A 15,641-nucleotide genomic window follows, 5' to 3' on the forward strand; every position below is an offset into this window, starting at 1 on the left:
AAAATGCCAGGACAGTTCAAAACCCCCCCAAATGACCTCATTTTGGAAAGTAGACACCCCAAGCTATTTGCTGAGAGGCATGTCGAGTCCATGGAATATTTTATATTGTGACACAAGTTGCGGGAAAGAGACAATTTTTTTTTTTTTTTTTTTTGCACAAAGTTGTCACTAAATGATATATTGCTCAAACATGCCATGGGAATATGTGAAATTACACCCCAAAATACTTTCTGTTGCTTCTCCTAAGTACGGGGATACCACATGTGTGGGACTTTTTGGGAGCCAAGCCGCGCACGGGACCCCGAAAACCAAGCACCGCCTTCAGGCTTTCTAAGGGGGTAAATTTTTGATTTCACTCTTCACTGCCTATCACAGTTTCGGAGGTCATGGAATGTCCAGGTGGCAAAAAAAAACCCCAAATGACCCCATTTTGGAAAGTAGACACCCCAAGCTATTTGCTGAGAGGTATAGTGAGTATTTTGCAGACCTCACTTTTTGTCACAAAGTTTTGAAAATTGAAAAAAGAAAAAAAAAATTTTTTTTCTTGTCTTTCTTCATTTTCAAAAACAAATGAGAGCTGCAAAATACTCACCATGCCTCTCAGCAAATAGCCTGGGGTGTCTACTTTCCAAAATGGGGTCATTTGGGGGGGGTTGTGCCACCTGGGCATTCCATGGCCTGCGAAACTGTGATAGGCAGTGAAGAGTGAAATCAAAAATTTACACCCTTAGAAATCATGAAGACGGTGATTGGTTTTCGGGGCCCTGTATGCGGCTAGGCTCCTAAAAAGTCCCACACATGTGGTATCCCCATACTCAGGAGAAGCAGCTAAATGTATTTTGGGGTGCAATTCCACATATGCCCATGGTCTGTGTGAGCAATATATCATTTAGTGACAACTTTGTGCAAAAAAAAAAAAAAAAATTTGTCACTTTCCCGCAACTTGTGTCAAAATATAAAATATTCCATGGACTCAACATGCCTCAAAGCAAATAGCTTGGGGTGTCTACTTTCCAAAATGGGGTCATTTGGGGGGGTTTTATGCCATCTGGGCATTTTATGGCCTTCAAAACTGTGATAGGTAGTGAGGAGTGAAATCAAAAATTTACGCCCTTAGAAATCCTGAAGGCAGTGATTGGTTTTCGGGGCCCCGTACGCGGCTAGGCTCCCAAAAAGTCCCACACATGTGGTATCCCCATACTCAGGAGAAGAAGCTAAATGTATTTTGGGGTGCAATTCCACATAGGCCCACGGCCTGTGTGAGTAATATATCATTTAGTGACAATTTTTTGTAATTTTTTTTTTTTTTTTGTCATTATTCAATCACTTGGGACAAAAAAAATGAATATTCAATGGGCTCAACATGCCTCTCAGCAATTTCCTTGGGGTGTCTACTTTCCAAAATGGGGTCACTTGTGGGGGTTTTGTACTGCCCTGCCATTTTAGCACCTCAAGAAACAACATAGGCAGTCATAAATTAAAGGATGTGTAAATTCCAGAAAATGTACCCTAGTTTGTAGGCGCTATAACTTTTGCGCAAACCAATAAATATACACTTATTGACATTTTTTTTACCAAAGACATGTGGCCGAATACATTTTGGCCTATATGTATGACTAAAATTGAGTTTATTGGATTTTTTTTAGAACAAAAAGTAGAAAATATAATTTTTTTTCAAAATTTTCGGTCTTTTTCCGTGTATAGCGCAAAAAATAAAAACGGCAGAGGTGATCAAATACCATCAAAAGAAAGCTCTATTTGTGGGAAGAAAAGGACGCAAATTTCAATTGGGTACTGCATTGCATGGCCACGCAATTAGCAGTTAAAGCGACGCAGTGCCAAATTGTAAAAAGTGCTCTGGTCAGGAAGGGGGTAAATCCTTCCGGGGCTGAAGTGGTTAAACAGAACAGACAGCGTGCATTTTATTATTATCAGGCACATTGGAGGCATTTACGAAAACTGCATGGTGCAAAATCTGGTGCAGCTCTGCTTAGAAACCAATCAACTTAAAGGTATTCTTGGCAAAGCTTAATTGAACAAGCTGAAGTTAGAAGCTGATTGATCACCATGCATATCTGCACCAGATCCGAAGTGCTCCAGTTGTAAAAAATCTCACCCATAGGAAAAGACAATATTATAAAGGTCTTTGAAATGCGCTTAAAGTGGATGTAAGCCCAATGTCATCCTTTCTAAACTACTGCCATAGGGGTTATCTATAAGGATATAAATGCCTCCTTCATGTATCTCTACCTGTTAAATGTCTCCCCTCTGTCTGTTATTAGACCCGAAAAACTGCAGTTTCTGTGGATAGGTCTGTTGTCTGGAGCTCGGTGGGTGGAGCCGTGATGTCAGTAGACTCCCTGCCCACCTCTACACTCCCCTGTGTATTTCTAACACTGAACTTCTGCTATGATCTCTAACATCCAGTGAAAAGACAGGAAAGTAATCACATGACTTCAGCATGCCCAATTATGCCGAGGTGTGGAACAGCCAATCCTTGCAGAGCTGCTGAAGAAAGGAGTGGGAGGGAATTAAAAAATAATGCATGTATTAGGCTAATGCACGAGATATGTAAATCACCTGTCACTCACAGCAAGGGGGAGGATTTGACAAAGTTTTTCTCAGTTTGTCAAGATTTATCTCACTGAGCAACAAAAGAGGATTGCTCAGAGATGGATTAACTCTGTGTGGCAAGACTGGGCTCAAATGATAGGAAATCTTATACTCTACAGTATGATATATATATATATATATATATATATATATATATATATATATATATATATAAAAAAAATTTCGGGTTTACATCCACTTTAAATAAAAAGAGAAATGTATATTGAATACAAAGGAATTTGATAACTGTTTTTTTTCCCTTTTATCCTGAAATGTAAAAATCTAAAAAGGTGACTGTGCTCCTGCATTCAGAGCAACCTTTATTAAAGCAGAGTTCTAAGTTTAACCACTTCAGCTCCAGAAGGATTTGCCCCCTTAATGACCAGGCCATTTTTTGTGCTATAAACAAAGAGCGACAATTTTGATGTAATACATATACAAAAAAAAAAAAATGAAAAAACAAATTTATTCATCGGTTTAGGCAGATATATATTTTTCTACATATTTTTGGTAAAAAAATCGCAATAGGCATATATATTGATTGGTTTGCGCAAAAGTTATAGCGTCTACAAAATAGGGGATAGATTTTTGGCATTTTTATTTATTTATTTTTTTTTTTACTAGTAATGGTGGCGATCTGTGATTTTTAGCGGGACTGCGACAGATCGGACACTTATAAATAGCCTCTGATTACTGTGTAAATGTCACTGGCAGGAAAGGGGTTAACACTAGGGGGCGATCAAGGGGTTAAATGTGTTCCCTATGTGTGTTCTAACTGTAGGGGGGATGGGCTTGCTGGAACATGCCAGAGATCACTGTTCCCAAACACTGGGGGCAGTAGATCCCTGTCATGTCACCTGTCAGAAAGGGGAAATTCCTTGTTTGCAAAGGTAGTTTCCCATTTTGCCTCTGTAATATGCGATCGCAATTCACCGGCGGACATTGAGTCCACCACTATCACGCCTGCACGAGCTGCCGTACAGCTACGGCGATTTGCACAGAAGAGCCGACCTGCCGCCGTATAATGACAGTGGCTGGTCAGCAAGCGGTTAAAAGCACTTTATTATGTTTTTTTGTGCTAAGCTAGGCACAAGTCTTTTTCATGGTCTATCTCAAGAAATGCCATAAGCGATATTTTATTTAAAGCGATAAGAAGCACCATTTGTACTGTGACCTGCAGGACATTTCAAGAAGGAACCAAGGAGTACATCATCTCCAGCATCCCCGCACTGCTCCTTACTACTATGGAGTGCATATGATGTAACTTACAGATACACACCCTTATTGCATATCTATTGCAAGAGAAAGATTAAAGTAACTGGAAGAGTTTAGTAAACACGCACCCAACTAACTCCCTGCTACACACAGTTACAAAAATACATTGTAAAGACAAACTTTTTAATGGCTTTTCATTTTCTCAACACTTCTATTAACAAATAGCAAACACTGAACTTACTTGTAGATGAAGTCAGAGTTGACGTCTGGGTCACTGTGGTGGTCGATGGCGTAGTTGTAAGTGTTGTTGTAGTAAATGGAGTTGTAAGTGTTGTTACTTCTGAAGTAGTTGTCGGTTCCGTGCTAGTTGTAGTCGCAGTCACTGTGGTGGTTGATGGCGTAGTTGTAAGTGTTGTTGTAGTAAATGGAGTTGTAAGTGTTGTTACTTCTGAAGTAGTTGTCGGTTCCGTGCTAGTTGTAGTCGCAGTCACTGTGGTGGTTGATGGCGTAGTTGTAAGTGTTGTTGTAGTAAATGGAGTTGTAGTTGTTACTTCTGAAGTAGTTGTCGGTTCTGTGCTAGTTGTAGTCGCAGTCACTGTGGTGGTTGATGGCGTAGTTGTAAGTGTTGTTGTAGTAACTGGACAACAGTAGACTTGAATTTCAAAGTTTAAACATGGAAAAACAGGATGGCTTTTGTAACACACAAGCCCATAGGAGACATCACAGGTCACGTTCTGCCCCAGCTCATTCAGTGCTGTATCCGGTCTCTCCTTTGCTCTGCAGGAAATGTCTTGTGGTTGATCACAAACTTGATGTCCATCATCCCTGATGTTCTTATAGGTCTCAAAATCCCCCCCATCTGTTTTATCATTAGGATAACTCACATCAAACCACTGTGACCACGAGCAGACAGAGGGAGTTGCTGAAACACAAATCATGATTCCATTATTACAAAGGAGTCTTTGCATAACTGAATTTTGGAAATAATGCCATTTTTCCAAAAATTGATCTGACCAGAAGGATTTTTAAAAAACTGAAAGGTGTTGCTGACTTTGTCTAAGACGCCATAAACATAGACTGGCATATTATCTATTATCTCAGTAAATACACTTTTTGGCCCAAAAAATTACTCATATTGTATGTATTACATTACTATGGAATTGTGATGATGGTCATTATTATAAAGACATCCTTTATAGTAAAATCAACATTTTTTAAACAGAACAGACAGCGTGCATTTTATTATTATCAGGCACATTGGAGGCATTTACGAAAACTGCATGGTGCAAAATCTGGTGCAGCTCTGCTTAGAAACCAATCAACTTAAAGGTATTCTTGGCAAAGCTTAATTGAACAAGCTGAAGTTAGAAGCTGATTGATCACCATGCATATCTGCACCAGATCCGAAGTGCTCCAGTTGTAAAAAATCTCACCCATAGGAAAAGACAATATTATAAAGGTCTTTAATATGCGCTTAAAGTGGATGTAAACCCAATGTCATCCTTTCTAAACTACTGCCATAGGGGTTATCTATAAGGATATAAATGCTTCCTTCATGTATCTTTACCTGTTAAATGTCTCCCCTCTGTCTGTTATTAGACCCGAAAAACTGCAGTTTCTGTGGATGGGTCTGTTGTCTGGAGCTCGGTGGGTGCAGTCGTGATGTCAGTAGACTCCCTGCCCACCTCTAAACTCCCCTGTGTATTTCTAACACTGAACTTCTGCTATGATCTCTAACATCCAGTGAAAAGACAGGAAAGTAACCACATGACTTCAGCATGCCCAATTATGCTGAGGTGTGGAACAGCCAATCCTTGCAGAGCTGCTGAAGAAAGGAGTGGGAGGGAATTAAAAAATAATGCATGTATTAGGCTAGTGCACGAGATATGTAAATCACCTGTCACTCACAGCAAGGGGGAGGATTTGACAAAGTTTTTCTCAGATTGTCAAGATTTATCTCACTGAGCAACAAAAGAGGATTGCTCAGAGATGGATTAACTCTGTGTGGCAAGACTGGGCTCAAATGATAGGAAATCTTATACTATACAGTATGATATGTATATAAAAAAAAAAAAAAAATTCGGGTTTACATCCACTTTAAATAAAAAGAGAAATGTATATTGAATACAAAGGAATTTGATAACTGTTTTTTTTCCCTTTTATCTTGAAATGTAAAAATCTAAAAAGGTGACTGTGCTCCTGCATTCAGAGCAACCTTTATTAAAGCAGAGTTCTAAGTTTAACCACTTCAGCCCCAGAAGGATTTGCCCCCTTAATGACCAGGCCATTTTTTGTGCTATAAACAAAGAGCGACAATTTTGACGTAATACATATACAAAAAAAAAAAATTAAAAAACAAATTTATTCATCGGTTTAGGCAGATATATTTTTTTCTACATATTTTTGGTAAAAAAATCGCAATAGGCGTATATATTGATTGGTTTTCACAAAAGTTATAGCGTCTACAAAATAGGGGATAGATTTTTGGCATTTTTATTTTTTTTTTACTAGTAATGGTGGCGATCTGTGATTTTTAGCGGGACTGCGACAGGTCGGACACTTATAAATAGCCTCTGATTACTGTGTAAAAGTCCCTGGCAGGGAAGGGGTTAACACTAGGGGGCGATCAAGGGGTTAAATGTGTTCCCTATGTGTGTTCTAACTGTAGGGGGGATGGGCTTACTGGAACATGCCAGAGATCACTGTTCCCGAACACTGGGGACAGTAGATCCCTGTCATGTCACCCGTCAGAAAGGGGAAATTCCTTGTTTACAAAGGTAGTTTCCCATTTTGCCTCTGTAATAGGCGATCGCAATTCACCGGCAGACATCGAGTCCACCACTATCACGCCTGCACGAGCCGCTGTACAGTTACGGTGATTTGCGCAGAAGAGCCGACCTGCCGCCGTATAATGACAGCGGCTGGTCAGCAAGGAGTTAAAAGCACTTTATTATTTTTTTTGTGCTAAGCTAGGCACAAGACTTTTTCATGGTCTATCTCAAGAAATGCCATAAGCGATATTTTATTTAAAGCGATAAGAAGCACCATTTGTACTGTGACCTGCAGGACATTTCAAGAAGGAACCATGGAGTACATCATCTCCAGCATCCCCGCACTGCTCCTTACTACTATGGAGTGCATATGATGTAACTTACAGATACACACCCTTATTGCATATCTATTGCAAGAGAAAGATTAAAGTAACTGGAAGAGTTTAGTAAACACGCACACAACTAACTCCCTGCTACACACAGTTACAAAAATACATTGTAAAGACAAACTTTTTAATGGCTTTTCATTTTCTCAACACTTCTATTAACAAATAGCAAACACTGAACTTACTTGTAGATGAAGTCAGAGTTGACGTCTGGGTCACTGTGGTGGTCGATGGCGTAGTTGTAAGTGTTGTTGTAGTAAATGGAGTTGTAAGTGTTGTTACTTCTGAAGTAGTTGTCAGTTCTGTGCTAGTTGTAGTCGCAGTCACTGTGGTGGTTGATGGCGTAGTTGTAAGTGTTGTTGTAGTAACTGGACAACAGTAGACTTGAATTTCAAAGTTTAAACATGGAAAAACAGGATGGCTTTTGTAACACACAAGCCCATAGGAGACATCACAGGTCACGTTCTGCCCCAGCTCATTCAGTGCTGTATCCGGTCTCTCCTTTGCTCTGCAGGAAATGTCTTGTGGTTGATCACAAACTTGATATCCATCATCCCTGATGTTCTTATAGGTCTCAAAATCCCCCCCATCTGTTTTATCATTAGGATAACTCACATCAAACCACTGTGACCACGAGCAGACAGAGGGAGTTGCTGAAACACAAATCATGATTCCATTATTACAAAGGAGTCTTTGCATAACTGAATTTTGAAAATAATGCCATTTTTCCATAAATTGATCTGACCAGAAGGATTTTTAAAAAACTGAAAGGTGTTGCTGACTTTGTCTAAGACGCCATAAACATAGACTGGCATATTATCTATTATCTCAGTAAATACACTTTTTGGCCCAAAAAATTACTCATATTGTATGTATTACATTACTATGGAATTGTGATGATGGTCATTATTATAAAGACATCCTTTATAGTAAAATCAACATTTTTTAAACAGAACAGACAGCGTGCATTTTATTATTATCAGGCACATTGGAGGCATTTACGAAAACTGCATGGTGCAAAATCTGGTGCAGCTCTGCTTAGAAACCAATCAACTTAAAGGTATTCTTGGCAAAGCTTAATTGAACAAGCTGAAGTTAGAAGCTGATTGATCACCATGCATATCTGCACCAGATCCGAAGTGCTCCAGTTGTAAAAAATCTCACCCATAGGAAAAGACAATATTATAAAGGTCTTTGAAATGCGCTTAAAGTGGATGTAAGCCCAATGTCATCCTTTCTAAACTACTGCCATAGGGGTTATCTATAAGGATTTAAATGCCTCCTTCATGTATCTTTACCTGTTAAATGTCTCCCCTCTGTCTGTTATTAGACCTGAAAAACTGCTGTTTCTGTGGATGGGTCTGTTGTCTGGAGCTCGGTGGGTGAAGTCGTGATGTCAGTAGACTCCCTGCCCACCTCTACACTCCCCTGTGTATTTCTAACACTGAACTTCTGCTATGATCTCTAACATCCAGTGAAAAGACAGGAAAGTAACCACATGACTTCAGCATGCCCAATTATGCTGAGGTGTGGAACAGCCAATCCTTGCAGAGCTGCTGAAGAAAGGAGTGGGAGGGAATTAAAAAATAATGCATGTATTAGGCTAGTGCACGAGATATGTAAATCACCTGTCACTCACAGCAAGGGGGAGGATTTGACAAAGTTTTTCTCAGTTTGTCAAGATTTATCTCACTGAGCAACAAAAGAGGATTGCTCAGAGATGGATTAACTCTGTGTGGCAAGACTGGGCTCAAATGATAGGAAATCTTATACTCTACTGGATGATATATATATAAAAAAAAAAATTTGGGTTTACATCCACTTTAAATAAAAAGAGAAATGTATATTGAATACAAAGGAATTTGATAACTGTTTTTTTTTCCCTTTTATCCTGAAATATAAAAATCTAAAAAGGTGACTGTGCTCCTGCATTCAGAGCAACCTTTATTAAAGCAGAGTTCTAAGTTTAACCACTTCAGCCCCAGAAGGATTTGCCCCCTTAATGACCAGGCCATTTTTTGTGCTATAAACAAAGAGCGACAATTTTGATGTAATACATATACAAAAAAAAAAATTAAAAAACAAATTTATTCATCGGTTTAGGCAGATATATTTTTTTCTACATATTTTTGGTAAAAAAATCGCAATAGGCGTATATATTGATTGGTTTGCTCAAAAGTTATAGCGTCTACAAAATAGGGGATAGATTTTTGGCATTTTTATTATTTTTATTTTTTTTTTACTAGTAATGGTGGCGATCTGTGATTTTTAGCGGGACTGCGACAGATCGGACACTTATACATAGCCTCTGATTACTGTGTAAATGTCCCTGGCAGGGAAGGGGTTAACACTAGGGGGCGATCAAGGGGTTAAATGTGTTCCCTATGTGTGTTCTAACTGTAGGGGGGATGGGGTTACTGGAACATGCCAGAGATCACTGTTCCCGAACACTGGTGACAGTAGATCCCTGTCATGTCACCTGTCAGAAAGGGGAAATTCCTTGTTTACAAAGGTAGTTTCCCATTTTGCCTCTGTAATAGGCGATCGCAATTCACCGGCGGACATCGAGTCCACCACTATCACGCCTGCACGAGCCGCCGTACAGTTATGGCGATTTGCACAGAAGAGCCGATCTGCCGCCGTATAATGACAGCGGCTGGTCAGCAAGCGGTTAAAAGCACTTTATTATGTTTTTTTTGTGCTAAGCTAGGCACAAGTCTTTTTCATGGTCTATCTCAAGAAATGCCATAAGCGATATTTTTTTTAAGCGATAAGAAGCACCATTTGTACTGTGACCTGCAGGACATTTCAAGAAGGAACCATAGAGTACATCATCTCCAGCATCCCCGCACTGCTCCTTACTACTATGGAGTGCATATGATGTAACTTACAGATACACACCCTTATTGCATATCTATTGCAAGAGAAAGATTAAAGTAACTGGAAGAGTTTAGTAAACACGCACCAAACTAACTCCCTGCTACACACAGTTACAAAAATACAATGTAAAGACAAACTTTTTAATGGCTTTTCATTTTCTCAACACTTCTATTAACAAATAGCAAACACTGAACTTACTTGTAGATGAAGTCAGAGTTGTCGTCTGGGTCTCTGTGGTGGTTGATGGCGTAGTTGTAAGTGTTGTTGTAGTAAATGGAGTTGTAGTTGTTACTTCTGAAGTAGTTGTCGGTTCTGTGCTAGTTGTAGTCGCAGTCACTGTGGTGGTTGATGGCGTAGTTGTCAGTGTTGTTGTAGTAAATGGACAACAGTAGACTTGAATTTCAAAGTTTAAACATGGAAAAACAGGATGGTTTTTGTAACACACAAGCCCATAGGAGACATCACAGGTCACGTTCTGCCCCAGCTCATTCAGTGCTGTATCCGGTCTCTCCTTTGCTCTGCAGGAAATGTCTTGTGGTTGATCACAAACTTGATGTCCATCATCCCTGATGTTCTTATAGGTCTCAAAATCCCCCCCATCTGTTTTATCATTAGGATAACTCACATCAAACCACTGTGACCACGAGCAGACAGAGGGAGTTGCTGAAATACAAATCATAATTCCATTATTACAAAGGAGTCTTTGCATAACTGAATTTTGAAAATAATGCCATTTTTCCATAAATTGATCTGACCAGAAGGATTTTTAAAAAACTGAAAGGTGTTGCTGACTTTGTCTAAGACGCCATAAACATAGACTGGCATATTATCTATTATCTCAGTAAATACACTTTTTGGCCAAAAAAATTACTCATATTGTATGTATTACATTACTATGGAATTGTGATGATGGTCGTTATTATAAAGACATCCTTTATAGTAAAATCAACATTGTTTGAACAGAACAGACAGCGTGCATTTTATTATTATCAGGCACATTGGAGGCATTTACGAAAACTGCATGGTGCAAAATCTGGTGCAGCTCTGCTTAGAAACCAATCAACTTAAAGGTATTCTTGGCAAAGCTTAATTGAACAAGCTGAAGTTAGAAGCTGATTGATCATCATGCATATCTGCACCAGATCCGAAGTGCTCCAGTTGTAAAAAATCTCACCCATAGGAAAAGACAATATTATAAAAGTCTTTGAAATGCGCTTAAAGTGGATGTAAACCCAATGTCATCCTTTCTAAACTACTGCCATAGGGGTTATCTATAAGGATATAAATGCCTCCTTCATGTATCTCTACCTGTTAAATGTCTCCCCTCTGTCTGTTATTAGACCCGAAAAAACTGCAGTTTCTGTGGATAGGTCTGTTGTCTGGAGCTCGGTGGGTGAAGTCGTGATGTCAGTAGACTCCCTGCCCACCTCTACACTCCCCTGTGTATTTCTAACACTGAACTTCTGCTATGATCTCTAACATCCAGTGAAAAGACAGGAAAGTAACCACATGACTTCAGCATGCCCAATTATGCTGAGGTGTGGAACAGCCAATCCTTGCAGAGCTGCTGAAGAAAGGAGTGGGAGGGAATTAAAAAATAATGCATGTATTAGGCTAATGCACGAGATATGTAAATCACCTGTCACTCACAGCAAGGGGGAGGATTTGACAAAGTTTTTCTCAGTTTGTCAAGATTTATCTCACTGAGCAACAAAAGAGGATTGCTCAGAGATGGATTAACTCTGTGTGGCAAGACTGAGCTCAAATGATAGGAAATCTTATACTATACAGTATGATATGTATATAAAAAAAAAAAAAAATTCGCGTTTACATCCACTTTAAATAAAAAGAGAAATGTATATTGAACACAAAGGAATTTGATAACTGTTTTTTTTCCCTTTTATCTTGAAATGTAAAAATCTAAAAAGGTGACTGTGCTCCTGCATTCAGAGCAACCTTTATTAAAGCAGAGTTCTAAGTTTAACCACTTCAGCCCCAGAAGGATTTGCCCCCTTAATGACCAGGCCATTTTTTGTGCTATAAACAAAGAGCGACAATTTTGATGTAATACATATACAAAAAAAAAAAAAATTAAAAAACAAATTTATTTATCGGTTTAGGCAGATATATTTTTTTCTACATATTTTTGGTAAAAAAATCGCAATAGGCGTATATATTGATTGGTTTGCACAAAAGTTATAGCGTCTACAAAATAGGGGATAGATTTTTGGCATTTTTATTTTTTTTTACTAGTAATGGTGGCGATCTGTGATTTTTAGCGGGACTGCGACAGGTCGGACACTTATAAATAGCCTCTGATTACTGTGTAAAGGTCCCTGGCAGGGAAGGGGTTAACACTAGGGGGCGATCAAGGGGTTAAATGTGTTCCCTATGTGTGTTCTAACTGTAGGGGGGATGGGCTTACTGGAACATGCCAGAGATCACTGTTCCCGAACACTGGGGACAGTAGATCCCTGTCATGTCACCCGTCAGAAAGGGGAAATTCCTTGTTTACAAAGGTAGTTTCCCATTTTGCCTCTGTAATAGGCGATCGCAATTCACCGGCAGACATCGAGTCCACCACTATCACGCCTGCACGAGCCGCCGTACAGTTACGGTGATTTGCGCAGAAGAGCCGACCTGCCGCCGTATAATGACAGCGGCTGGTCAGCAAGGGGTTAAAAGCACTTTATTATGTTTTTTTGTGCTAAGCTAGGCACAAGACTTTTTCATGGTCTATCTCAAGAAATGCCATAAGCGATATTTTATTTAAAGCGATAAGAAGCACCATTTGTACTGTGACCTGCAGGACATTTCAAGAAGGAACCATGGAGTACATCATCTCCAGCATCCCCGCACTGCTCCTTACTACTATGGAGTGCATATGATGTAACTTACAGATACACACCCTTATTGCATATCTATTGCAAGAGAAAGATTAACCACTTGAGCCCCGGACCATTATGCTGCCTAAGGACCAGAGGTCTTTTTCCAATTTGGCACTGCGTCGCTTTAACTGCTAATTGCGCGGTTATGCAATGCTGTACCCAAACGAAATTTGCGTCCTTTTCTTCCCACAAATAGAGCTTTCTTTTGATGGTATTTGATCACTTCTGCAGTTTTTATTTTTTGCGCTATAAACGGAAAAAGACCGAAAATTTTGAAAAAAAATGATATTTTCTACTTTTTGTTATAAAAAAAATCCAATAAACTCAATTTTAGTCATACATTTAGGCCAAAATGTATTCGGCCACATGTCTTTGGTAAAAAAAATGTCAATAAGCGTATATTTATTGGTTTGCGCAAAAGTTATAGCGTCTACAAACTAGGGTACATTTTCTGGAATTTACACAGCTTTTAGTTTATGACTGCCTATGTCATTTCTTGAGGTGCTAAAATGGCAGGGCAGTACAAAACCCCCCCAAATGACCCCATTTTGGAAAGTAGACACCCCAAGGAAATTGCTGATAGGCATGTTGAACCCATTGAATATTTATTTTTTTTGTCCCAAGTGATTGAATAATGACAAAAAAAAAAAAAAAAAAAAATATTTACAAAAAGTTGTCACTAAATGATATATTGCTCACACAGGCCATGGGCCTATGTGGAATTGCACCCCAAAATATATTCAGCTACTTCTCCTGAGTACGGGGATACCACATGTGTGGGACTTTTTGGGAGCCTAGCCGCGTATGGGACCCCGAAAACCAATCACCGCCTTCAGGATTTCTAAGGGTGTAACTTTTTGATTTCACTCTTCACTGCCTATCACAGTTTCGGAGGCCATGGAATGCCCAGGTGGCACAACCCCCCCCCAAATGACCCCATTTTGGAAAGTAGACACCCCAAGCTATTTGCTGAGAGGCATATTGAGTCCATGGAATATTTTATATTTTGACACAAGTTGCGGGAAAGTGACACTTTTTTTTTTTTTTTTTTTTTTTTTGCACAAAGTTGTCACTAAATGATATATTGCTCACACAGGCCATGGGCCTATGTGGAATTGCACCCCAAAATACATTTAGCTGCTTCTCCTGAGTATGGGGATACCACATGTGTGGGACTTTTTGGGAGCCTAGCCGCGTACGGGGCCCCGAAAACCAATCACCGCCTTCAGCGTTTTTAAGGGCGTGAATTTTTGATTTTACTCTTCACTGCCTAACACCGTTTCGGAGGCCATGGAATGCCCAGGTGGCACAAACCCCCCCCAAATGACCCCATTTTGGAAAGTAGACACCCCAAGCTATTTGCTGAGAGGCATGGTGAGTATTTTGCAGCTCTCATTTGTTTTTGAAAATGAAGAAAGACAAGAAAAAACTTTTTTTTTTTTTCTTTTTTCAAATTTCAAAACTTTGTGACAAAAAGTGAGGTCTGCAAAATACTCACTATACCTCTCAGCAAATAGCTTGGGGTGTCTACTTTCCAAAATGGGGTCATTTGGGGGGGTTTTGTGCCACCTGGGCATTCCATGGCCTCCGAAACTGTGATAGGCAGTGAAGAGTGAAATCAAAAATTCACGCCCCTTAGAAAGCCTGAAGGCGGTGCTTGGTTTTCGGGGTCCCGTACACGGCTAGGCTCCCAAAAAGTCTCACACATGTGGTATCCCCGTACTCAGGAGAAGCAGCAGAATGTATTTTGGGGTGTAATTTCACATATTCCCATGGCATGTTTGAGCAATATATCATTTAGTGACAACTTTGTGCAAAAAAAAAAAAAAAAAAAAAAAAATTTGTCTCTTTCCCGCAACTTGTGTCGCAATATAAAATATTCCATGGACTCGACATGCCTCTCAGCAAATAGCTTGGGGTGTCTACTTTCCAAAATGGGGTCATTTGGGGGGGTTTTGAACTGTCCTGGCATTTTATGCACAACATTTAGAAGCTTATGTCACACATCACCCACTCTTCTAACCACTTGAAGACAAAGCCCTTTCTGACACTTATTTTTTACATGAAAAAGTTTTTTTTTTTTTGCAAGAAAATTACTTTGAACCCCCAAACATTATATATTTTTTTAAAGCAAATGCCCTACAGATTAAAATGGTGGGTGTTTCATTTTTTTTTTTCACACAGTATTTGCGCAGCGATTTTTCAAACGCATTTTTTGGGGAAAAAACACACTTTTTTAAATTTTAATGCACTAAAACACACTATATTGCCCAAATGTTTGATGAAATAAAAAAGATGATCTTAGACCGAGTACATGGATACCAAACATGACATGCTTTACAATTGCGCACAAACGTGCAGTGGCAACAAAATAAATACATTTTTAAAAGCCTTTAAAAGCCTTTACAGGTTACCACTTTAGATCTACAGAGGAGGTCTACTGCAAAAATTACTGCCCTCGATCTGACCTTCGCGGCGATACCTCACATGCATGGTGCAATTGCTGTTTACGTTTGACGACAGACCGCCGCTTGCGTTCGCCTTAGCGCAAGAGCAGGGGGCGACAGGGGTGCTTTTTTTTTTTTTTTTTTTTTTCTTTATTATTTTTTTGCTTTTTTATCTTATTTTTAAACTGTTCCTTTCATTTTTTTTTTTTTTAAATCATTTTTATTGTTATCTCGGGGAATGTAAATATCCCCTATGATAGCAATAGGTAGTGACAGGTACTCTTTTTTGAAAAAATTGGGGTCTATTAGACCCTAGATCTCTCCTCTGCCCTCAAAGCATCTGACCACACCAAGATCGGTGTGATAAAATGCTTCCCCAATTTCCCAATGGCGCTATTTACATCCGGCGAAATCTAAGTCATAAAATGCTCGTAGCTTCCG

General features: G+C 39.4%; 1 protein-coding gene across 1 annotated transcript in view; it reads right to left on the reverse strand.

Annotated features, from left to right (window-relative positions):
* LOC141112210 (mucin-2-like) overlaps positions 1-15,641 on the reverse strand; it is a 245,720-nt gene that overhangs the window by 86,155 nt on the left and 143,924 nt on the right. The window contains exons 36-38 of the mRNA XM_073604810.1: positions 10,064-10,528; positions 7,171-7,638; positions 4,070-4,750 (exon numbers count right to left, since the gene is read on the reverse strand). Coding sequence (XP_073460911.1) covers positions 4,070-4,750; positions 7,171-7,638; positions 10,064-10,528 — 1,614 coding nt within the window. The remainder of the gene's footprint in view (positions 1-4,069; positions 4,751-7,170; positions 7,639-10,063; positions 10,529-15,641) is intronic.

The sequence above is a fragment of the Aquarana catesbeiana genome, linkage group LG11 (assembly GCF_042186555.1).
Source record: "Aquarana catesbeiana isolate 2022-GZ linkage group LG11, ASM4218655v1, whole genome shotgun sequence".
In the NCBI taxonomy this organism is placed as follows: domain Eukaryota; kingdom Metazoa; phylum Chordata; class Amphibia; order Anura; family Ranidae; genus Aquarana; species Aquarana catesbeiana.